General features: G+C 35.1%; 2 protein-coding genes across 6 annotated transcripts; both read right to left on the bottom strand.

The window, feature by feature from the left end:
- Positions 1-5,014: 5,014 nt before the first annotated feature.
- On the bottom strand, positions 5,015-10,045 carry LOC110440498. The gene is made up of 4 exons (XM_021483615.1): positions 9,720-10,045; positions 8,279-8,414; positions 6,824-7,791; positions 5,015-5,933 (listed from the first exon to the last, which is right to left on the bottom strand). The coding sequence occupies exons 1-4, from the start codon at positions 10,013-10,015 to the stop codon at positions 5,861-5,863; spliced, it is 1,473 nt and encodes a 490-aa protein (XP_021339290.1). The 5' UTR covers positions 10,016-10,045; the 3' UTR covers positions 5,015-5,860.
- Positions 10,046-15,262: 5,217 nt separating this feature from the next.
- LOC110440514 (acetyl-coenzyme A transporter 1-like) lies at positions 15,263-24,370 on the bottom strand. Of its 5 annotated transcripts, none has more exons than XM_021483636.1 (9): positions 24,301-24,370; positions 22,392-23,104; positions 21,245-21,399; positions 19,846-20,030; positions 18,598-18,782; positions 17,703-17,823; positions 17,147-17,255; positions 16,049-16,152; positions 15,263-15,614 (listed from the first exon to the last, which is right to left on the bottom strand). In XM_021483636.1, the coding sequence occupies exons 2-9, from the start codon at positions 22,982-22,984 to the stop codon at positions 15,456-15,458; spliced, it is 1,611 nt and encodes a 536-aa protein (XP_021339311.1). In that variant the 5' UTR covers positions 22,985-23,104; positions 24,301-24,370; the 3' UTR covers positions 15,263-15,455. The 5 variants fall into 5 exon arrangements, with proteins under 5 accessions (XP_021339311.1, XP_021339315.1, XP_021339313.1 ...); XM_021483640.1 differs by having other exon boundaries at positions 22,392-22,994; positions 24,301-24,348; XM_021483638.1 differs by having other exon boundaries at positions 24,286-24,320.
- Between the last annotated feature and the right edge of the window lie 598 nt (positions 24,371-24,968).

The raw sequence follows: 24,968 nt of genomic DNA on the forward strand, positions 1-24,968 counted from the left end.
ATGAAAGAATCGGAAAATTTTGAATTTTTCATTTGTAGACAATTTTTTTTTTTTCTGAATCTGGCCGCAAGCTGCCGATGTGTTAGGTAGAGTTCCCTATATCCATGGCAATGCTGTCGGTGTGTGTTACATGTTCTGTGTTACAAAGTGTATTTCGTTTGATTTGTTAAAACTGGTATATGGACGCCATGTTTTCCACCAAAACTGACATTATTTTAAATAAATTGCCTGTTATGAAAAACAAAATTTGTTGGCCTTTTCATATTACAGACAACTGATCCACTTGTTTGATCTCTTACAAGAGTTTTTGCTCATGCATTATAAACCATTATCAATAGTTTAAATATGTTGATGAACCAAGACAGACTGACCTGATGACCATGAAAATAATTTGTGACCTCTGATTTAACCTCCATCTTATTCACATTCGACCTTAAAATTATTTCACATCAATGTTTACCTAACAACTCTTCCACATAAGCAATAATGAAATTAGTTTCACAGTGTTGACATTAATCAATATCAGTGTTGACATTATTCAATATCAGTGTTGACATTAATCACTATCAGTGTTGAGATTATTCAATATCAGTGTTGACATTATATAATATCAGTGTTGACATTAATCAATATCAGTGTTGACATTATTCAATATCAGTGTTTACATTAATCAATATCGGTGTTGACATTATTCAATCTAACTAAAATTATATCTTCACATCGCTCCCGTTTACTGATATGTCGCGTTGAAGATCTAGCAACTTCCCGTAGAGGGTCATGTTCAAGCGACCTTTGCATTAACCAATCAGATGAGAGCTTACGCATTTCTGTAAGTGATGATGTAATGATTTCGGAACACACTTGCTATGATAAAAGACCGAGAGGTGTCAAATGAGCATCGAAAATGGCGGCGCCCATGACACCATGCCGTGTCTATCTACAAGACAACGTTTGTAGAATTTGTGGATTTTGCTTTGAAATAAGGGAGACTTCCTCTTCTGGTGATGTTGTCATTAAAAGTTTAACAACCTGAAACTAAAATTAACCAATGACATGGATTTTGGGCTACGAGGTGTCTGCAATAAATGCTACAGGTCCTGCTTTCTGATTGGTTGAATGAAAGAGTTATGTCGCGTTTTGATTGGCTTGTTATAAATGCGATAATGCATTCATGTTGACCTCTGACGTGGCCCTCTATGGGATGTTGTTAGATCTTCAACGCGACATATCAGTAAACGGGAGCGATGTGAAGATATAATTTTAATTAGATTGGACATTATTCAATATCAGTGGTGACATATGATATCAGTGGTGACATTTGATATTAGTTTTGACATTATTCGATATTGGTCTTGACATCACTCGATATAAGTGTTGACATTATTCAATATTAATTTTGACATAATTCAATATCAGTGTTGACATTAATCATGTGGACATTAATCAATTTCAGTGTTGACATTATTCATGGGGACATTATTCCATATCAGTTTTGACATTATTCCATATCAGTTTTGACATTATTCAATAACAGTTTTGACATTAATCCATATCAATATACTCATTATAAATGTTGACATTAATCAATATAAGTGTTGATATTATTGCTGCTACAAATCATGTTGACCTTACTATTGATTAACATCAGTGTTGGCGTTGCCATTCCACAGGAAGGTTTACGTTATAACTTCAACACCAAAGTTGACCTGATTTCCACAGATTAATGAAGATCATATTACCATTGCATATTGGTCTTGACCTTATTAATGTTGACGAACTATTCTACATCAATATTGACCTTATTATACACCAATCTAGTTTAATTACTGTATCGCTTCATTGTTGACTTTATTACTATAACCTTTAATGATGACTGATAACTTCAACTTTATGTTGACTTTATTACCATAACCCTCGATGATGACTGATAACTTCAACATCAATGTTGACTTTATCACCATAACCCTAAACGATGACTGATGACTTCAACATCAATGTTGTCTTTATCACCATAACCCTCGATGATGACTGATAACTTCAACATCAACGTTGACTTTATCACCATAACCCTCAATGAAGACTGATAACTTAAACATCTATGTTGACTTTATCACCATAACCGTCAATGATGACTGATAACTTCAACATCAATGCTGACTTTATCACCGTTACCCTCAATGACGACTGATAACTTCAACATCAATGTTGTCTTTATCACCATACCCCTCGATGATGACTGATAACTTCAACATCAATGCTGACTTTATCACCGTTGCCCTCAATGACGACTGATAACTTCAACATCAAAGTTGACTTTATTACCATAACCCTCGATGATGACTGATTACTTCAACATCAATGTTGACTTTATAACCATAACCGTCAATGACTGATAACTTCAACATCAATGGTGACTTTATCACCGTAACCCTCAATGATGACTGATAACTTTAACATCAATGTTGACTTTATTACCATAATCCTCAACGATGACTGATAAATTCAACATCAATGTTGACTTTATTATCATAACCCTCAATGATAACTGATAACTTCAACATCAATGTTGGCTTTATAACCATAACCCTAAACGATGACTGATAACTTCAACATCAATGCTGACTTTATCACCGTTGCCCTCAATGACGACTGATAACTTCAACATCAAAGTTGACTTTATTACTGTAACCCTCAATGATGACTGATAACTGCAACATCAATGTTGACTTTATCACCATAACCCACAATGATGACTGATAACTTCAACATCAACGTTGACTTTATCACCATAACCCTCAATGAAGACTGATAACTTCAACATCTATGTTGACTTTATCACCATAACCGTCAATGATGACTGATAAGTTCAACATCAATGTTGTCTTTATAACATAACCCTAAACGATGACTGATGACTTCACCATCAATGTTGTCTTTATAACCATAACCCTAAATGATGACTGATGACTTCAACATCAATGTTGACTTTATGACCGTAACCCTCAACGATGACTGATAACTTCAACATCAATGCTGACTTTATCACCGTTGCCCTCAATGACGACTGATAACTTCAACATCAAAGTTGACTTTATTACTGTAACCCTCAATGATGACTGATAACTTCAATATCAATGTTGACTTTATCACCTTAACACTCAATGACTGATAACTTCAACATCAATGCTGACTTTATTACACTAATCCTCAACGATGACTGATAACTTTAACATCAATGTTGTCTTTATAACCATAACCCTAAACGATGACTGATGACTTCAACATCAATGTTGACTTTATCACCTTAACCCTCAATGACTGATAACTTCAACATCAATGTTGACTTTATCACCATAACCCTCAATGAAGACTGATAACTTCAACATCTATGTTGACTTTATCACCATAACCGTCAATGACTGATAACTTCAACATCAATGTTGACTTGATCACCATAACCGTCAATGATGACTGATAACTTCAACATCGATGTTGACTTGATCACCATAACCGTCAATGATGACTGATGACTTCAACATCAATGTTGACTTTAGCACCATAACCCTCAATGAAGACTGATAACTTCAACATCTATGTTGACTTTATTACCATAACCGTCAATGACTGATAACTTCAACATAAATGTTGACTTTATCACCATATCCCTCAATGATGACTGATAACTTCATTATTACTATAACCTTTAATGATGACTGATAACTTCAACGTCAATGTTGACTTTATCACCATATCCCTCAATGATGACTGATAACTGCAAGATCAATGTTGACTTTATCACCGTAACCCTCAATGATGACTGATAACTTCAACATCAATGTTGTCCTCATTACTTTTCAACTGAAATGTGGCTTTATGACTTTTCCACTGAAGTGTGGCTTTATGACTTTTCCAATGAAGTGTGGCTTTATGACTTTTCCACTGATTAAAATTGATCTCATAACTCGATGTTTTTATCAGTGTGACTTAACCATTGTTCTTCAACACCCAATTTCAATGTTGGTTATGTTCCTGCATAATTGCGTTGGTCTTCATTAAACACATCAGACTAGTCTATTTTTTTATCACATACCTATGTAATCTTACAATAGTAATACAACAATTTTCTGTTGATGTTTTCTGTCGGTTTGTATCACACATGGGTGATACAAGATGTTGTATCACCATACAAGCCGGAACTACTTTTTATGGGAATCCCGACCTGGCGAACTTTTCTGAAAAGTTCCCAGTATTTCCAAAAAAATATCAAAGTTCATAAAAATCTTTGTATCGATCTCTACCAAATATGCGATAAAAGCAAGACCACACACTTTTAACAAATCAGAAAGCACTCATTCCGCACACTCTTGAATATATTCGTCCGCGCAATAATCTTGCGCTTTCTGATTCGTTAGAAAAACACAAGTGTGTGGTCTTGCATATGTATCATCTGCAAGGTGTCGCATAAAGAGCATTGGATTTTGTCAAGACATACTGTATGCCGATAAATGTTCGCCCTTTGACTGTAAAATCCATTTCCGCCCTATGTTAAATTTGCCCTTCACATTAAATTACAATGTATATTGTTTACAAATTTTTGCTGTAATTATAAATTCGCCCTTATTTTATGTGGCGAAAAAGGCAAATATTAAACTGCAGTGAACATTTCCCGGTATACAGTATTAAAGGAGTGCAGAACCCAGATTTTTGAAGACTGAAGAAATCAGAATTTATCTGCTCCTATCATTGAGATACTTTGGACCTCCATCTTCTCCTTATCTCCTACCTGCTATGTCAGTGGTGCCTCCCTGGGCACCTGTCTTCATAATAACTCATTTAACCCTACATGTTTAAACTGGACTTGCCCTGTCTTTGATTTGGTGAGGTTCAAATGTGACTTTAGGGGTGATTGGGTTAACTGAGATGTTGCAAGGACATTCCTCCTCCCACTGTTGATCAACAAGGTTCATCCGGCACAAAATCTTATAGTTCCACTAATAACAAAAAAGCAAATACATTTTCTTACATATGAATTTATTTTCCAATTCTAACTCCACATACTATAGTTGAACATGTAATATTTTGGGGACAGATAGTCTGTCTCATAATGCCACATCATCCCTGGCATTGGACAGACAGCCTCCTTTATAAGGTACCGTCATCCCTGGAGCTTGACAGACAAACAGACAGCCAGCCTGCTTTATAAGGTCACATCATCCATGAAGGTGGACAGATGGACAGACAGACAGCCTGCTTTACAAGTTCACATCATTCCTGGAGGTGGACAGATGGACAGACAGACTGCTTCACAAGTTCACATAATTCCTAGCACTAGACAGAATTTGGACAAACAGCCTGCTTTACAAGTTCACATCATTCCTGTAGGTGGACAGATGGACAGACAGACAGCCTGCTTTACAAGTTCACATCATTCCTGGAGGTAGACAGATGGACAGACAGACAGACTGCTTCACAAGTTCACATAATTCCTAGCACTAGACAGAATTTGGACAAACAGCCTGCTTTACAAGTTCACATCATTCCTGTAGGTAGACAGATGGACAGACAGACAGCCTGCTTTACAAGTTCACATCATTCCTGGAGGTAGACAGATGGACAGACAGACTGTCTGCTTTACAAGTTCACATCATTCCTGGCACTAGACAGATGGACAGACAGACAGCCTGCTTTACAAGTTCACATAATTCCTAGCACTAGACAGAATTTGGACAAACAGCCTGCTTTACAAGGTCACACCATCCCTGGCAGTAGACAGATGGACACACAGACAGCCTGTTTCAAAATGTCACATCACCCTTAGCACTGGACAAAAGGACAGACAGACAAGACATGTTCCTATGACTCACCAAGTTATATCATCCCCAGACATAGACAGACAGACAGCAATATGTCCATCAATGTCCATTTGTGTTGTCCTGAAAAACAAATCAGACATATAAAACACCAGGGAAAAACTTCAAAACCACAGGGACTACAACAGTTGGGTCAAATGTATAGTGGCTTTTGGTGTTAAGTTTATATTTAATATTTAAAGAATCAATATGTGGGAAAACTTATATTAGTTAAACCAATGAGCTCAAATATGTACCTTACCTGTGCTCACATACAGACACTTGAAAGATACAATGATATGCTAATTCCCATATTTATGGTTAATCCTTATTCATTTTATATCTTGGGGCTTTATACCAATGAGCCAACAATTCAGTTATTAAGTGACAGCATATGTACTAAGGGAGGTAACTCTTACAGTTTTCTTGCACATGTACTAAGGGAGGTAACTCTTACAGTTTTCTTGCACCTAATTACAACTAACTATTCATTGTTAGGCTTTTTGCTGCTGTTCCCACTCACGTGGTTAACCCTTTCACCCATATGTAACTTTAGTAGACTCTATCATGCATTGATCTGGATGAGTCCATTACGGTCTACAGTGGTGAAAGGTTAATCATGCTGAATTATCAACCATTATAAGCTAAAACTACTTTCCAATCAAATGGTATACTTTATATTAGTATACCTCAGATCTACCACTATTAATCCGGTAGTTGCACACTTGTAATGAATATATCAATAAGCTGCATTTTAGTTGACCATACACAGGGAGACAATGTACAATAAACTCTTCTTGTTCTAAGCAGAGACGTTTATACTACTATGACTTTATATGTCTCTGTTCTAAGAGACAGCATGACACATTTATTGCTTCTTTCAAAAGAAATCTATATAAACTGTGATATATTGGAATTAAAAAAAAGGGACGTATTTAAATTCAATAGCTGCAACAAACTTCTGATTTACCTACCCTTTTTCAAAGGTTGTCTGACATAGAGGGCAGCACTGCACAGCACTGCTTTCTGATACTTGCTTTGATATATCAGATTTTTCTGTGTCCAAATTCACAGTGCTCCTGCCTTGGAAAACAGGCTTGTTTTCATTGGTTTTTGGGTGTTTTGGTTTATTACCGACACTTTCAGTAGGTTGAATAGTTGGGACGGCTTTGTTGACCGTTACAGACTGTTGAAGTGAATTGTTGGTATTTTTCCTGTCTGTCCGATAAGGTGTTACACCAATAATAACATCATCTTGTTTGTTGCTATTTTTTCTTTCAACAGATTGAACAACCTTTCTATATGGTGATGGTACCAAATGTTTTTCTTTCTGTGTCTTTACGCCCCCTGCTTGTGACTGTGCATACATATTGCTGGATTGTGCCGCTACACTGCCAGGTTGTGTCTTTATACTGCCTGCTTGCATCTTTACACTGCTTGTTTGTTTTCCGAAAGATGAAGACTTATCACACCCTATCATGCTCCTGTTTTCTCGATGTACAGAACTGTGTAAAGAATGTGCTACTTTTCCCTTGCGGTTATTTTCTGCACTGGTTGGATTATCAAGCACTGAAGTCAACTTAATATTGCTTTTTGGAAATAAATTTTCCTCACTTTTAAAATTTGTGTTTCTTGCTTGCATAGCTGCTTCTTCTTTTTCTGCACATGTGTATCCTTTTTGAACAGATTTCCCTCCTTTTTCCATATATATTTTTCCTGTACGAATATAGTTATCTCCCTTGACAGAAGACTGCAGCGCCCTCTGGTGTACACCTACAGACCTCTCTGCCATTGAAGGCTGTAGTTCCTGTCGTATTATGTCACTATACAGTTTACTGTAGTCTGTTGGTTTTCTTCGTAAACACCATTTACACATTGGAGGAAGAGGAGATAACTCTGTACTTTCTTGGCTATGCTTATCTGATTCCGGAGCCTGGACATTCTACAAAAATTAAATTAAATTTTCATCTACTTATTCAATAAAGCATAACATGTCAACTTTAGAAGTGATAATAAATTTTATTCATTGTACAACAATCATGAAATAACTTTAATTGATATTAATCACGCTTGTTGACATTGTGTACAGGGGTCTTGATATTTGAGGAAACCACAGGAATTAGCCAAAGACAAACAGGTGACCTGCAGACCTTTTTACGCCCAATCTAAGAATCAAACATAGGCTGTCTCAGTGAACGGCAAGTGCTTTATCCACTTTCCAACCGGACAAGCCTGTACGTCAACTTTCATCATAAAACATCAATTTCATTGAGTTTGAAATTTTAAATGGTATTCCTCTGGTACAGATATTTATTTAGTATTAAAATAGATCTATGATGAAAGGCAATATAAATTCTCCTTAAACATGTACTTAATATAGTAAATGTATATATTCATATTTCTTTTAAAGTTCCATGTATGTGAAATACCTGTGTTTTTGTGAAGTCAGGCAGGTCAGACAGGGTTCTGACATTAATTCTTGGTTTTTGCAGCTTTAAAAACATCATCCTCAGCTTACGCAGATCTTCATCAACATCAAGAAAGAGACATGACTTTGAGGTTTCACTGAAAAAGATATATCAATGTTAATTTTATTTAAACAACTGCATGAAATAATTCAACAAGAGGCCTGCCTTTTTGATGTTAATATGATATTTTACCTGTACTTAAAATGATAGTGAATATATTTAGTAACGTGACTTGTTTTATACATATGTGTATACTTTTAAAACATTGAAACTAAAAATTACCTCATTTAATACTTTTCAGCAATCCCATTTTCACTAAATAAATGTATGCATATGTGCATGACGTCAATACTCACATTAACATCATCAGGTTCAGTACACTCTGCAGATTGAGCTATACAGCTGTAAAGACCTATAATAGCTCTATTGACCTATCTGAAATAGGTCTTTTGAGCTCTTTTCATGTGATTTTCTTTTTTAAGGAAAACGAAACAAAGTCGCTTTAATAAGAAGATTTTATCATTTAGGTTGATAACAAAAGACATTAGATATAAGTGTTACAGGAGAGCAAAAATGCAAGGCCAGACCGGAGTTTGAACCTGGGACCCTCCGAACTCTAGACGGACGCTCAACCAATGATGCTATCTGGTCGACGACGATCGACCCAGTTCAGTTCCGCTACATTCATCCCTCCTTTAACAAAGTCTTCGACCCTGAAGACACACGAGACCCTATACCACCTTCTGTGGGTATATTTCGTTGGGCGCCAAATGTAACAGGAGAGCCAGAACGGGGTTCGAACCCGGGACCCTTCAAACTCTAGACGGACGCTCAACCAATTGAGCTATCTGGTCGCCGACGATTGACCCAGTCCAGTTCCACTACATTAGTATTCCTTTTAAAAAAAAATAATGATGTAAAAAAATCGAAAATTTCACATTTATGAAAAATGAAAATAAACATCTAAATGTATGCTTTTGTAGTCATCATTAAATAACATTTCGGGCTTGAGAAAGACATTTTTTTGGAAAACCTTATTGTTTTATGCGACTTTACTTTAATGAAATTTAATGAAAATTGAAATCTGAGACAATATAGCTCAATATACTGCTATAACTTACAGGCGAATATAGCTATATGCTAGGTCTGTATAGCTATGTAGCTCAATCGGCAGTGTACTGGTCATTCAAAATAGTCTGAATTGCTGGAAAATCATGCAACTAACGCCTGTGTTTAATGGAATTATCAGTATACTTGACATGAAAGGGAGAAAAAAAATTCCACACCTTGGTAACCTTCGGGATTATAATTAATCTAAAATGTTTGGCCCTCGGGTCAATATTTTTCGGTCTTACCCCCAAGGTGTGGAAAGGTTCTATTATAATTAGTTTGTATGTGTTACCTTGGCAATCTTTCGGGCTTGAGTTGAATCGGTCTTGCCTTCTGTTCATGACTATCGGAATGCGTTGGTACTTCACTGAACCTTGGACGTTTGTTGGGTTGCAAACTTTGGTGATCTGTCAAGTCGCCGTCAGTCTCTGAATCTGATGACAAGTTTACTATGACATTTTCTGGATCTTTGACGTTGACATTAGAGAGCAACGACTCTTTTCTCTGTCCAATCGAGTTAAACAGTAACGACTTGTTAGATATCGTTTTACGCTTCAAACTCAGCTTCGTTCTTTTTTTGTCTGCCATTTTCTGAATACTTTCTTCCCGCAAAATAATATTTTTATCTCCACGGTAAAGAGTTCTAAATTGGAGTTATCTTTTCTTTGAGGAAGGTACGAAATACCTGAATTTATATTGACTTGGAATGATTTTAAATGGAAGCTGTACAAAGAGTGATTGTTGAATTATTTATCACTTTTCTGTAACTCCGAATTGTAGAAAAATAATAAATAACTTGTTGATGTATATTTTTTTCAAAATGGAAGATGAGATTAAGCTTAGTTATACCTTTTTTCATATTGAGATAGTTTATATTCAAAGGATTCTTCAAATTTAACATATTAGTGGGATCAGTGGGTACAATTTTCTAAAACAATTTTGAGCTGAAATAGGTCGCATAAAAAGAAGTGTCAATATGATATACCTCTCAATCTTGGTTTACTTAGCCAAGCACTTTATATATCAATTAAGTTAAAAATGCATTGAAATTGACTGTTTTATTTTTCTGTCGTTTATAAATAAAACCTTATCCTCTTCAGGTAGGAAATCCTAATCAAAATTGATACATAAAAACAAGTATATTAGAATCACGAAATTAAAACTTCAGTTTGTACACAATTAGAGGAAATGCTTTTCTATCAGTACATACATCATAAGAAAAAGATTAGATTCAATAGTATGCAAGGCAGTGTCGGGTTGGGAGTGTAATATTTCACTAGTCTGATGACCAACTTAGCAGACTAACAGTTGTTTACAAGGAAAATGAAGGTTTCATTAGAAGGATGTTCAAACTTGTCTGCTAGCTTAATTATAATTGTACCATTATGAATAACAAGTTTGCCCCCTCCCACCCCCATAACCAGCTTTGTCAAGGTTTCATTATTTATCCACAAAAGGAAAGGAATTCAGTAATACTATGCGTTTCATTTGAATCTTTGACCTTTGAATTTATTGAGAATCTGACATTGGACACACAGACTCCTAAATTGTATGCAACACATTTCTTTTCTCATTTTATATATTTCTATAAAATTTCATCAAGCTAATCTTCAGTCAGATGTTATGGCCAAGAAAATTAATTTTATATTTGACCTTCATACTTGTACTTGACCATGAACAGACCCAATTGGCTATGGGATATATCACCTATCCATCCTACATATATCTTGAAGATTTTATTCAGATATTTTCGGGTAAGATGTTATGTTCCTGGACAATGAATATGACCTCTGACCTAAATGTGACATTGACCTTAGGCAAACAGACCCAGTTGCAAAAAAAATGTACATGCCACACCGCCTTCCACATCCTGCATGTTTCCCTGAAATTCTATTGAGTCATTTTTAATAAGTTATGAGTAAATTAGCTCTTAAACGATGAATTTGACCAATGATCTCCATTTGACCTTGCTTGACCTTGGGCATTTAGACCCAATAATTTCATAAAGCCATCTAGATTAGCAAGTTAGGATATCACCTGGACAATGTATTTGACCTTTAACCTCATTGTGACCTTGACTTTTGGCACACAGATCAAAATGTGGTACATGACACACCTGTGGCCTGGCCATCCTGCACATATTCCAAGTCCGAAGTTATGGCCCTGGATGGACGGACAGAGTTGTGACTATATTATAAAAAATCCCCAAATTATTTTCCGGCAAGCAATAAATCACGATGAAGAATAGGATCAATTCTAAAAACATTTATTCCAAAGATATTTTCTTTTTATTGTGTTGATTACAGAGAAACCCTAAATAAAATTTCAGTTCAAGATGTTGGAATGTAACATAATAAAGATGCATATATATTTTTGAAGTCTTCAGCACTTGAATACAATCTCCTGTAAGGTATCTTTACAATTGTTTTTCTTCTGTTTATTAATAAAGAGTTACAAAGTATCTAACATAATAATAAGAGAAAACGTGCAGAAATACATGGGTTTTTTAATGTGGAAAAAATACTATTCCCAATAAGATTGAACACTGCAACCTAAGGGGTAATTTTGCATCATTTTCAAAAATTAATTTTACATAAAGTAAAAATATAAAACACATCTGCTTAGAATGATAAACTGAAGTAGAAAGTTTGTAAAATATATAAATGAAATATGCACAAAAGTGAAAATAAAATATATCAGTTAGGTCCCTTTACAGAGTTAAATTCCTATAAAAATCATAAGAGGCGTCAATTTTCTGTGATAAGAATTCTTACTACAAACCCGTTTTTATTCAGAATAGGAAAATAACTAGCGTGCATTATGTTGTTTGCTTGCAAAGCTGAGTCATTCAAATAGATCATAAATGCCATACAAAAACAGTTCAATGTTTAAATGAATAACACAAAAACTTAATGACTATAACATAACGTCAAATAAAGTAATAAATGGATAGCGTGTGACAGTGAGTGAGGTTTATGAAAGCCCTCGTACGAGAGGACACTATTTGTCTCAGGGAATTGATCCCAGGGCCCCCCAACCCTGGCAGTTCTCTATTTATCAACATGCTCAGGAAATGAAAAAGTTATCAGGATAAAAAGAAGTCTCAACCATATAAAGTTTGAATTAAGAGTACATTATTCTTGTTTACATATAAAATTGATATAGAAATATAGCAGAGCTAAACCATAAAATAGATATAGGTATATTGATATGACTATCTTTTTGTAAATTCTTTATTTCAATTTCAGTTCTAGAAATACGAAGCATCTGTTGAAACAATTGATCTAATTCAACTTCACAACCCAGTTTCACCTTAAGGGTCCCTGTCCCACTACACTCGTTTTTCCTACATACAGTTACCTCCCCTTAACATCCGTTTGGATATTCTGTCTTTGCGTAATGCAGAGTTATCTTCTCTTTGGAGCAGGTATTGATTGTTACGTCATTGTTTGTGCGAGAAAATTACGTTGTTTTCTCAAAAAATGATGACGTTACTCTCACAAACAAGTGACGTAACAATCAACACCTGCTACCAAGAGAAGATAACTCTGCAATACGCAAAGATGGAATAACTGTAGCAAAGTTTGAGCTTGTACACTTCTTTCGTCCAGGTAGCTTAATCAGTTATAGAGATGGTATAACAATCTTCAGTCCAGGGTTCAAATCCTAGTCGGGCCATACAGAATATTTTACACTCAGAACACGTTTGTTGATTATATTTTGTTTGTTTCCCCTCCATTTTGTTTTCATAAAAATGTCCAGCAAGGTATATTTTTCTTTTCAAAAATGATTTATCAAAGCTATAGTGCTGCCGGAAAAATAAGTTTTGAATGCATAGTTTCATTATTCGACAGTGGTACAGGGATCCTTAATTAACTCATTCACACCTGAAATATCATAATGAACTATTCCAACATCTGAATTGGAAGAGTTCAAATGTGTCTTCAGGGGTGAATGAGTTAAAATAATTTTTATGTCAATCTACAGGTTGGTTCAAGTTACATTTGTATTTGAAATATGATTGATCAATTATATAGATTTATAAACAACATCCTCTCATAAATAAACTGGTGTATATACAGCTATTGCTAAAAGTGTTGTATAAAATTAAACAATCTTCGGCTTTTAACAGAATCTACTTATTTATACATTGTATTATATACTACACAGCTACAAGTTTAATACCTTAACTTTTTGGAGGGTGATTATGGTATGTCACAATGACAACTATTAACTTTTAATATTTTTTCTGAGAACTAACATAAACGTAAAATATATGCATCTACTTGTATTTTAAAATTCTAAAATTCTGGAAGGGTGGGGATTTTAATCGTTAAAAGTTTTCATTGGATTTTCATTACCTTCATCACAGTTCAACGATATAAAGCTTATTTAGCAGAATTCTAGTGTCATTTGTTTTAAATTGCCATATTTCGCCGACAACCATACAGGTACACTAACAAGGAACAAGTATATATATATACATTTTCGGAAGGAATTTTCAATAAAATATTAAAAAAGAAAAGATAACCCCCCAGCATGTCAAGGGCCTGGGGTCAAACTTGGGACCAACACCATTTTACATTTACAAATGCTATCATCTGGGAATTGCAAACGCAATGCATCAAAAAGAAAGTTGAAATCTTTCAAAGGGAAGTAACTCTAAGCCCTCTTAAAAAAAAACTCATTTTATGTTGCTTTAGCTTCTATATCTAAGGGAGATTATTCCAAGTAAATGAAAAAAGTCTGAAGTGGAACTCTTCTTTAAGATTATAACTGGGTCATTGGTACCCTTAACCTTAAACTGAAAGTCATCTTCATTGTCGAACATTAATATGGAAAATTCAAACTGTGCTTGTTCTGTGTCACAGTATACACGCATAAATACTGAGACATGTTAGCGAAACATTTGCATTACAAATTCTCAATTATTGGGGGAAACAAATTTGGATCTTTCACACACTGAGTTTTGAGTAGAAAATTAAATTTCAAAGGAATTTGAAACAGCTTTGCCTCAACTGTTATAGTCCAGAAACACCGTCACCATGTTTATTTCAGAAAATAATGCCCACTCATAACCAGTGCCTCTTAAAATTTGAAAGTAAGCAAATGGCCTTGAAAAATCTTCCAGGTATGATTTTTACTTTTTTTTTTTTACATAAAGGTAATAAATTGTAACACTCTTTACTATTGTGTCCTTTCATAAGCAGTGTTCTACCCTGTAATTGTAAATACCTTATCGGGTGTACTCAATCGTAAATCTACATGGGTTCCTCCATTCTGATTGGCTAATAGTTACAGGTATACTCACATGTATTTGTAATGTTTCTCTCTCTTTCTCTCTTTCTCTCTCTCTCTCTCTCTCTCTCTCTCTCTCTCTCTCTCTCTCTCTCTCTCTCTCTCTCTCTCTCTCTCTCTCTCTCTCTCTCTCTCTCTCTCTCTCTCTCTCTCTCTCTCTCTCTCTCTCTCTCTCTCTCTCTCTCTCTCTCTCTCTCTCTCTCTCTCTCTCTCTCTCTCTCTCTCTCTCTCTCTCTCTCTCTCTCTCTCTCTCTCTCTCTCTCTCTCTCTCTCTCTCTCTCTCTCTCTCTCTCTCTCTCTCTCTCTCTCTCTCTCTCTCTCTCTCTCTCTCTCTCTCTCTCTCTCTCTCTCACTGCCGACTAGTACACACATAACTCCGGTAATACACAATTCCATATATGAAAAATTATAGTTAGGGATTGTATGAGTGCGAGTGTGTCTATGTACTGAACTTATTGAATGTAGCGCCATTATGCTACCTTACTGTTTTAGTTGATTTTTTCTGCTCGGCACTAATATTGTCTGTCAATTTTTTAACAACCTCTGAGATCTAATATTAAAACATCACAGTATATGTAACTTTACAGAAAATGCTTTAATACATGAATTGTTTGAACAGACATCCTATGAACACAGTTACAGAAATGAAATATCTGGTTCCAGAGTCACAGACAGTGACGTTTACGTGTTCAGAAGGCAGTGAAGAGACACATAATATCTAAATGAAACATCAAGAACACTTCCATGCTGACTGAGGGAGGGAGTCCAATTGACGTAATTTCCGATGTCGCCATATTAGCCATAAGAAGCCAATCACGACGCAGATAATGGATTCAATGAAATAGCCATCTATATTGGTCACACAGCTTCCTCCCTCTGTAGTACAAGTCTGAAAGGGTCAAACAAACAACACATGAGTGCCTGTCAAATGGCAAAGTTAAAATAATAATCTCATCCACAATACACAAAGAATGAGGGGGTGGGTCGGGGTGGAAGGGGGGACTTATTGCTGGGCACACACCGTGTGCATGGAAAGGAAGGAAGTTTTTTCCCGTTTAATTTGGGCAGTGGCCTTTAAGTCTCGTTTTGGGAAGAAAATATACTGATTGGGAAGGAAATGTCATCAGTTAAGTGCAAATTTTGGGAATAAGGCGTAAATATGAAATAAATTCAATTTTGAATGGAGCCCAATATCGGCCCGAAAAAACCCCAAGAAAAACACTGTAAGGAGAAATGGAAAATGGGGACAGGGGCAAGAGCGGTGGGGGGATAAATATGTTACTGTATTCATCTACTTCTCATTATTGTGGCTTATATATTTACCTCAATTTCTGCAGGTGACCCACAGTCACCAGGGCCGCCCTGACATTCCTTCCAGGTCAGACCATCTATCATCCAAAGGGCCATGGTTCCTGGCCAGTTACCCCCTACAACACAGATATATTCAAACTTGGCATCTCCCGTATCATTTGAATCACAGGGGCAAGGCACAGACTAGCCCCCACCCCCTATATGCTTATACATGTACATAGTGTCACTAAATGTAAGCATATAGGGAGGTGGGGGTTAGTTTAGTCTGTGCCTTGCCCCTGTGATTTGAACATATATACTGGATACTGTATTCGCCATAATTAGCACTCCGGGCACTTGGAATAGTGGCTGAAGGAGGCAATTATTAATAAACGAAAGTTATGATTTGTCCTTTGCTGTAAAGTGAAAAATTACTTTTGTGGGTGTTGGATATTGATGCCAAATACAAACCATTTGTTTGTTCCTCCACCAATTTTTAAGCTGTGTCTTCAACATTTTATATTGATCTGGGCAATAGTTTATGATAAAGAAAAAGAAAATTATCATAATTTTTTGTGCAAGCAAATAACAAGCTCCAAATGATTGTAAATATATACTTACCCCACGACTACATTCATTTTTCAAATTTTATTTCAATTACAATGCTTTTAAATGATTTTCCTTTACTAATCTTAATTAAATCAAAATAATTAAGAAATTTTGAAAAAAAATGTTTTATTTGAAATAAAACCTTTTTTCTCCAGATCTTATAAGATCCAAATTTGAAATTTGAAATTTGAAATATAAATGTATAAATATCTTGAGTACAGATCAGTTTTGACAAAATTTAACATGAAAATAGAAATACATTTGAAAATTTCAAACCAGGAGATTTTTAAGGAAACTATCAAATTGTGATTTAAAATGTTTATATTAGTGATTTTCAAATGCAAATAACTCTTGAAATGTCTTTTATCAAACACACTTAACAAATAAATCTATTTCCTTTTCCAAGAAGCATTTTTTGTACAAACAACAAATAAGACAAATTTTGAAAATTTCCTAACTACCACACCGAGAATTTTGCCCACTCGAATAGGGCAGAAGTCCCACCAAACCGTGGAAACTTACCTAAATTGGCCAAGGTGTTGAGTAACGTCATATATGTGCCCCCAATGGCAGGGTCACTGATTTTGGCATGGAAAGCCATTTGGGCCACAAACATACTATACAGAGATACCTGAAACACACACCATTGTTTTTATATTAAAGTAAACAGGTAAAAGATAAACATTCAATATCAATTCAATACCTTTTGTTTAAATCATACAATTGATGAATCCATTTTGTAGTACATGCATCATGAGCAAATTAAAAATTAGAACATAAAATCAATTGAAAACTTAATTTTTCAGATTTTTTATTTTTAATATCATTTTCTTTTTTTGTGCAAGCATATCACCGGCTCCACAGTTGTAATTCACAGTTACAGTTTTTGGAAGTGGTATGGTGAGCCTTAAAACTTATTTTCTTATCAATCTTATGTTATTTCATACATTGGACTCTTTATAAGTACTTTGTAGACATTTTTAGATTCAGAACACATAGTTTCTTCTAGGAACAAATTGAAAAAGGTTGGCAAGTACGCAACTCTGAAGTATTAGAAATACATTAAAGGCACACTTACCTGATGCAGAGCATAACTTCCTAATAATAAAAGATAAAAATAGACGGGAAACTCCCCTGGTGTTGCCTGAACACGGTAAGCCAGCCACACGATGAAAGCGTACCACAACCCAAACAGCAGTCTGAAACAAGGAATCCAGTTGTTAATTTTACATAATTAACAAATGTATTTTATGTATATTTTTTACAAATTTCTAAAAAAAAAATGTGAAAGTGAAAACCCTGAATTAAGGATACTTGTCCACCAGTACTGTGGTTTTCCCTATATACAGTAACCTCCCCTTAACTTCCTTAGGATCCCTGTCCCCCTGCACTGTGGTTTTTCCTATATACAGTTACCTCCCCTCAACTTCTGTTTGGATATAACTGTAGCAGAGTTGGGCCAGGACACTTCAGTTAACAAGGTAGCTCAACTGGTTAGGGTAATAGTATTACAGTCTGAAGTCCAGGGTTCAATTTCCAGTCTAGCCCAGTGGGTTTTTTTTAGATTCAGAACACTAGCTGTTGTTGATTATATTTTTTTTTAATTATTTCTCATAAAACTCCCACAAGGTATGATTTTCTTTTCAGAAATGATTTTACAGTTTTTGGCAGTGATATACAGGGATCCTTAAGTTAAGCCTCTACACATAAAATTGATTTTTTTTCTTTCTACCTGGCCAAAAAATGTTCAAGTACCGGTAATAATTATTTCGGGTCATTTTCAGACATTTTCGAAAAATATAAACACCCGCTTATGATGAAATTAATTTGAAGAATCCAGAAAATACCTTCAAAAAAGAATGACTGTCAATCGCTGAAAAAAAGTGAGAAAAATCTAAATCGGAGGTTTGTTTACAAACAAGAACTGATTAATTTGAACTTGAAAACCCGGTATAATAATAGAGTTTGCGTACCGTACTGGCATGGCCTTGAGGAACACTGTCATTGGACTGGGCCCAGTGGTAAACTTGCTGATAATGAGCGGCAACATAATCTGTATTGGGATCATAGGTACAGCGAACAAAGCCAATGTCTCCTTCTTCATTCCAGCCTCAATCAGTTTCAGACTTGTCGCTGAGTCCGCAGCAGAAAAACCAATCTATTTGAAAGTACACAATATACATGAATTCTTACTAATGAAAATTTAGTAGTCCATTGTTTTTGTCTAATTTTTTTTCATCCTAAATATACTGTAGTGACCTCAGACAATTACAGTGAAGTTACTCCAATGTTTTATCCCACAAATTGTTTCCATGTTTTGCGTTTTTTGTGATTTCCTTAACGTAATATTTTCTTTAACGAATGCATTACTGAAATTAAGGAAAACTTCTGCAACTTAAGATTTTCTATAGAAAAATTCAAGCTAAGGAATTTCTTTAAGAAGGAACATTTGTGCAGCTGGGATCAGAATCAACATGCACTTCATCATTTGATTGATTTTAGATTCTGACATCATAGTGTTTTAACAAAAAAAAAGAACTAATAATCAGTGTCATTTATTAATGTAAATTTAAAAGGCCCATTGGGCCTATATTGCTAACCTGTTAGTGATTGGTGTAAAAAAATGCGACCTTCAAAGTCTGTCATTGTCATTTATTTAAACAAACTTGATATATAGCAAATAACCTTTGTTGAAAGATTTAAATGTACAAATGTATTTTACTCATGTGGGTTGTTGTTAATTTGAACAAACTTTGAATACACAGCCTGTCATCCTAGAAAGCTACAGACAAAATGCAGTTGTACTCCTGGAATGTCTTTAAATAGACATTGATGATTTCTAATAGAATGGATAATAATGTCTTATACAACTACTGTATTTATCCTGCAATGTGCCCCCAGGGGCTTCAACATAATCTCTGACTGAACATAGGGGGGATGGGCTTAATACAGGACAATGAAAAAACTTTTGTTGGTAATTCTTCCTAACTGCAATATATATTGGTGACCTTATTGCCAGATAAATATGGTACTAGTTTACAAACAAAATTTCCAAAGTCAGCTGTGAAAACAATTCCCTTCTGAAAATGTACGGGATTGCATTTGACCCAGCAGGAACCTCTCAGACCCATTACTTTCAACCATGACCCTTGAACTATGAATAATGACACATGTCCCATGAGTCCTTGACCTTGAAATTCACTACCCATGACATTGATTACCTTGGCTGTGAGGATGATGATAGCGTAGGAGATGACGGAAGGAAGTCTGATGACATTAAACAGTTGTTTGTATGTCCCTATGACTCCCTGATCTAAATCAGCCTCTGGATCCTCCGCTTCCCTCTTCAGAGCCCAGACGAGTGTCGTCGTGACAATAAACACAACACCCCACATCTTCAGGAAATCTGTAATGATGATTGAATTATAACAGGCTATAACTTTGATATCCCTTAAATCAGTAATTGTTTACAACATTGGAATCATGCAGCAATAATGAGTTAATGATCAATTTTAATTGAAAATCGATCAGCTTGCCCCTACTGATTCCAATTATAAATTCAATTATCGATATAATCAGTACATTATTGAACTCAAAGTGTCAAATGTATACAGTGTAAAATATGCATTGAAAGTCATTTATCCTTATGGATGTTTAATATGTGATTGAAAACACTGCATAAAAGTTGCTTGAAATACATTTATAAAAGAACAAAACCTCATGTTTACACCTCCGTCTATTGATGTTACAGTAGCTATAGTGTTCTCACCTTTTTAACCAAATATGCAATCCATCATCAATTGGCTTACTTCTTCGGATTACAAACTGATTATAGATTATGATTTTAAACTGATTGCCCATCATTAAAATACAGTAGTTTTAGTGAATTCAAAATATGATGTCTGAAAAGTGCTGATTCTGAGTAACTTTGCCTCAACTACAGTATATTGGGAACTCTTTTTGTGGCAGTTCAACTCTCTTATTTTTTCGCCCTTCCTAATGACAGTAAATTTATTATGACAGCAAACACTTGTACACAACATAAAATATATATATAAATGTAACTGTTCTGTTTCACAGTGTCTTGATAAAGGAGCGGATCCCCCGAAAATTTGACAACCTTAACTTGTCCATACTGTTGGAATTACTTCTTTGCCCTATATACTATTTTAAGTAATTCGTATCCTACGGACATACCTCCATTAGGATCCAGTGTTATATGGGATTTTACCGTCTATATTACTTTTTTGACCCATATAAATATATACACGTATATATAGTAATTACATGTGAATTTAATCTGTAGCGATCATCCCTACCATACATACAGATTTTTCAGGTGAAGGGGGAATATTAAACTTACCAGTATACTGTACCAGTACAAGTGTTTGTTGGCACCCCCCACCCCCACCTCTGGAATCTTTGTTCAACTCATCTTTATTTTTAATATTAAATATTCCTCTAATTGTTACAGTTTTGCTAATTTTCAAAAAAAATCAAAAAAATCTGTTATTTGGTTTAATGTTCCCGATATTTGAAATATAACATGTATAAGAGAAAGTGAAGATGCCTTTTGTCAAACTTACATGGCAGTCTGACAGTATGTTGTGTAAGACTTACTTGGTAGAGTAATAACACCACTATCGGACGGAACAGAACGGAGGTAGGTGTTGCAGAAGCTAGGGGACTCCAATGCCATGAACAGGACATTCCCGAGGAAGTATCCGGCGGTCTGGCCAACAGTGTTACAGGTACTAGCCCAGCCGACGTTACGTCTGAAAACATTACAACAGCAATATTTCTCGCATAAGAAATAGTTTGTTCAAATGAAAGATTATATCTTTTTTCTTTTACATGAAGTACCTACACTTAAATAGATTTTTTTAACATAGATTTTTATTTCTTATAGTCAGATATGCTGCGCTTTCATTTTTTTCTTTACCTTGACATTTATCTACCTAGCCACGGTTGCCTAAAGTTTGATTGACTATAACCACCAGTTGGTGAAAACTTCAAATTGTTGCCATAAAATATCGGGGGTTTTTAAGCAAAATAAATCACGAAAACCCATCAGTCTGATCTGTCTAAACAAATCAATAGCAGTAAAATGATTTCAGGTGTTCTTGATTTTGTTGTACAGTGTTGTAAAATTTGTCACTTACCACTGGTTTAAGCAACTGGGGCCGGTACTCTTAATTACTAAGCATTATACATACCATTAGATTGGCCCCTCATCTCTAGAATATTTAATTATTAAAAAAAAATGTAAACTCTAATAAAATTGATCGCTTGGATGTCTGTTCTCAAACTAGGGATAGATTTAAGCTAGTAGTAATATGAAGCTGGAGAAATTATTTATAAAAACTTAGGGGCAGGTAGCCAGCTGTCTAACATACCATCAGGACAAGAACCGATTTCAAAAACCCTGATCCTTTTTGACAAGTGAAAAGTACTTATATTTTACCCGGTGAAATAAACTTGTCCAAATAATTTCACATCTTATATATACATACATATATGTATGTACACGTTATGGAATTAGCCTTTATAATAATATGGTCTATTTACTGTTTTAACAGATACAAATTCATTTTTTCTCTCCATCGTGTATTTGATAAGTAATAAAACAGCTTGCCATGAATTATTATAGTTATATTGAATAAGAAATTTTGCAATGGTCTGCTGGGCAAGAAGATATAGATTTTGACGTGCTACAGGCAAAATCTTCTGGCCAGATCACGACAATATTTAGTATGGTAATGTGTACCTTGACAGCATAGTGAGTGCCCAGCCATCCACTGCGATGTCTTGTGTAGCTGCGAGAAAATTCAGCATGAAGAAAACAAATGTAAGGGTGTAAATGTTGACGACACTGCCATTCTTCCCCATCAGATCATCGACGTGGATTGAAAGGACGAACATAAACAGGCCAATCAAATACTGTATAGGAACCAGCCAGGTCTTCCGCCGTCCGAACCATGTGAAGTAGAGGGAATCGACAAGTGGCGCCCATAGTAGTTTAATACTAAATGGCCAGAATACAAAACTGAATATCGCTTGTTCCTTGTAACTTACATTCTGACTCTGTAGTAACATAGGAATACTGCCACCTAAGCCCAGCGGAATCCCTTGAAGTATGTACAATAACATTAACAATGCCACATTAGAGTAATCTCCCTTGAGACTATGTTCTGTACTCTTGCCACAATCCATATCCTCCAAGTCGGGTTGCTGGATTGTCGTGTGGAGGGGTATATGTGGGGCCGAGAGTTCCGACTCTGGAGCAGTGACATCCACCAATCGGTGTTGTCCTATGTGACGCTTGCGGCCCCCATTACCTTCTGTGTCCTTTGAACCCATTGGGTCCTGACTAGATTTGAAATGAAGAGAACACTGATTGATAGATATTGGAAATTGATAATAGTTCTGCGAGTTGTGTTTTCCAATTTAAGACATCTTGTTCATAAGAAATCTGTTTTTCTGAAAGAAAAAACCCATCAAGACATCAAATTGTTTAAGAATTGAATGTATATATAAGCTTGTGGACAAAATGGTATTCTTAAAGTTTCATCAATTGCAAACTAAGAAATTTCAACATTTTGTGTGGAACAATTGCAACATTACATACCAACATATGATATACAAATTTAACAGTTTTTCTAGAGTCGAGAGAGATAAATTTATAAAACTGATATTTTGTGACAAACATGAAAACATCACTTCTGGTACTGAATCAAAACAGTTTTTCCTATTCACTGCATCCAAAGCTACACATTTTCTGTCCAGATGCAGATGAAAAGATGACAGAATTAGTGGCTGTTTTAATACATCTGATGTAATGCACACATACACTAAGATATTTATCTCTCTGTACAATTGATAACATTCTGTAAGCAAATCTTACCAGATATTAGCAAAAAATAATTACACTGAGTAGCCAATTGAAATTTATTGGAGCACAGTTTTGTTTTCAAGTCTTATATCATTGTAATTAAATTTATATGGCGCTAAAGACTGCATTGTGAAATTCCCAACTATTTTAAATAAAAGTTAATTGTTTTCCAATGGAATACTGTATAATTATATAACTGGTATGGCAAACTATACTGATATTTCAATCAAACTTCCCATTCGTCAAAAAATATCAATATTGTGCCCTGCTTATGAAATGGTATTCAACAGGATATAATTAAATACCTCTATGTATGTAGACTTACCACCATATGTCTATGCAGTTAATAGGGCTAGATTGCAAGCCCTATAAAGTACTAAGATGTGATTTGATTTCTTAAATTCACACTTTCAGAATTGATATAATGAGTAGATTGAGGTTAATACCAAACTTCCAAAATAATGCCCGGCCAAGTCTAGACAAAATAAACTAACAGTAAACAACAGCCTATAGCATCTACATCGCACTACAAACAAACAGATGGACATACCAATATTGCGATCATGGGATATCTATTGGATAAGATCATTCAATGATCATATTGCTAGAAACTGAACAGATGTTTTGAAGTCTTGTCATTCTGAACATGTTATAGCACGTGGTACACAAGTCCATATATTGGTGACGACTGGAAATCATATACTTTCAACCTGCCAGATGATGCTTAGACATATGAGGAGGTTCCAGAAACAGCGTCACAGTTTCTCACCTGATAAATACTTACAAGCATTAAATCAACGTGTCATGTTTAGAGCAGGAAGACAAGAGTCGGCGTAACTAAGATTTTGTTGTTGTCATCAGTGTTATAGAGATGCTTCTTTCGGAAGCGGTAGCTACTAACCACAGGAAATACATTACCGGGTTTATATTATTCGATTCAATTTCGCATCACCCTCACTCCAATTGATTAAAAAGTAGGTATTGAAGGATAGCAATGTTTGCAAGACATTTATACCACGAATAAACATGCACATTACTATTGCATTTCTGCTATGTTAATAATATATTAATAATATGACTCGGACATTGCCTGGAGAGAGAGGGAAGTTCGTAATGTTAACATTTGTTTCAATAGTAGACTATAGTATAATAATGGAATCATAACGTTACCCATTTTAATACATACACAATGTACCTGTACTTGTTTTTTTTTAATAATATACTTGAATCTGTTGCTGGGCAAAATCATCCATCCTTGTTCTTATGTGTGCAATATATATGTTTTAGAATGATCCACATTCACACTACACTGATATGACGCATCACATGTTAGTTTGAAGTTGACTGGTTTGTATTATACGGTACTACTATATAGCTAGACTGTATTGATATTATTATTTTTATCCATCATAGAGTAAAAATGATAATGTGAGTTGTAAGCAGAATTTTTAA

The sequence above is a fragment of the Mizuhopecten yessoensis genome, unplaced genomic scaffold (assembly GCF_002113885.1).
Source record: "Mizuhopecten yessoensis strain PY_sf001 unplaced genomic scaffold, ASM211388v2 scaffold11183, whole genome shotgun sequence".
NCBI lineage: Eukaryota > Metazoa > Mollusca > Bivalvia > Pectinida > Pectinidae > Mizuhopecten > Mizuhopecten yessoensis.

Coding starts and splice junctions, on each gene's coding strand:
- LOC110440498 (XM_021483615.1), bottom strand. CDS start 10,015: ATGGCAGACAAAAAAAGAACGAAGCTGAGTTTGAAGCGTAAAACGATA. Junction 7,792..8,278: donor CTGACTTCACAAAAACACAG/GTATTTCACATA, acceptor TAATTTTTGTAG/AATGTCCAGGCTCCGGAATC. Junction 5,934..6,823: donor CAGACAACCTTTGAAAAAGG/GTAGGTAAATCA, acceptor TTTGTTTTTCAG/GACAACACAAATGGACATTG.
- LOC110440514 (XM_021483636.1), bottom strand. CDS start 22,984: ATGGGTTCAAAGGACACAGAAGGTAATGGGGGCCGCAAGCGTCACATA. Junction 20,031..21,244: donor TGGTGTTATTACTCTACCAA/GTAAGTCTTACA, acceptor TCATCATTACAG/ATTTCCTGAAGATGTGGGGT. Junction 15,615..16,048: donor GGTCACCTGCAGAAATTGAG/GTAAATATATAA, acceptor TGACCCTTTCAG/ACTTGTACTACAGAGGGAGG.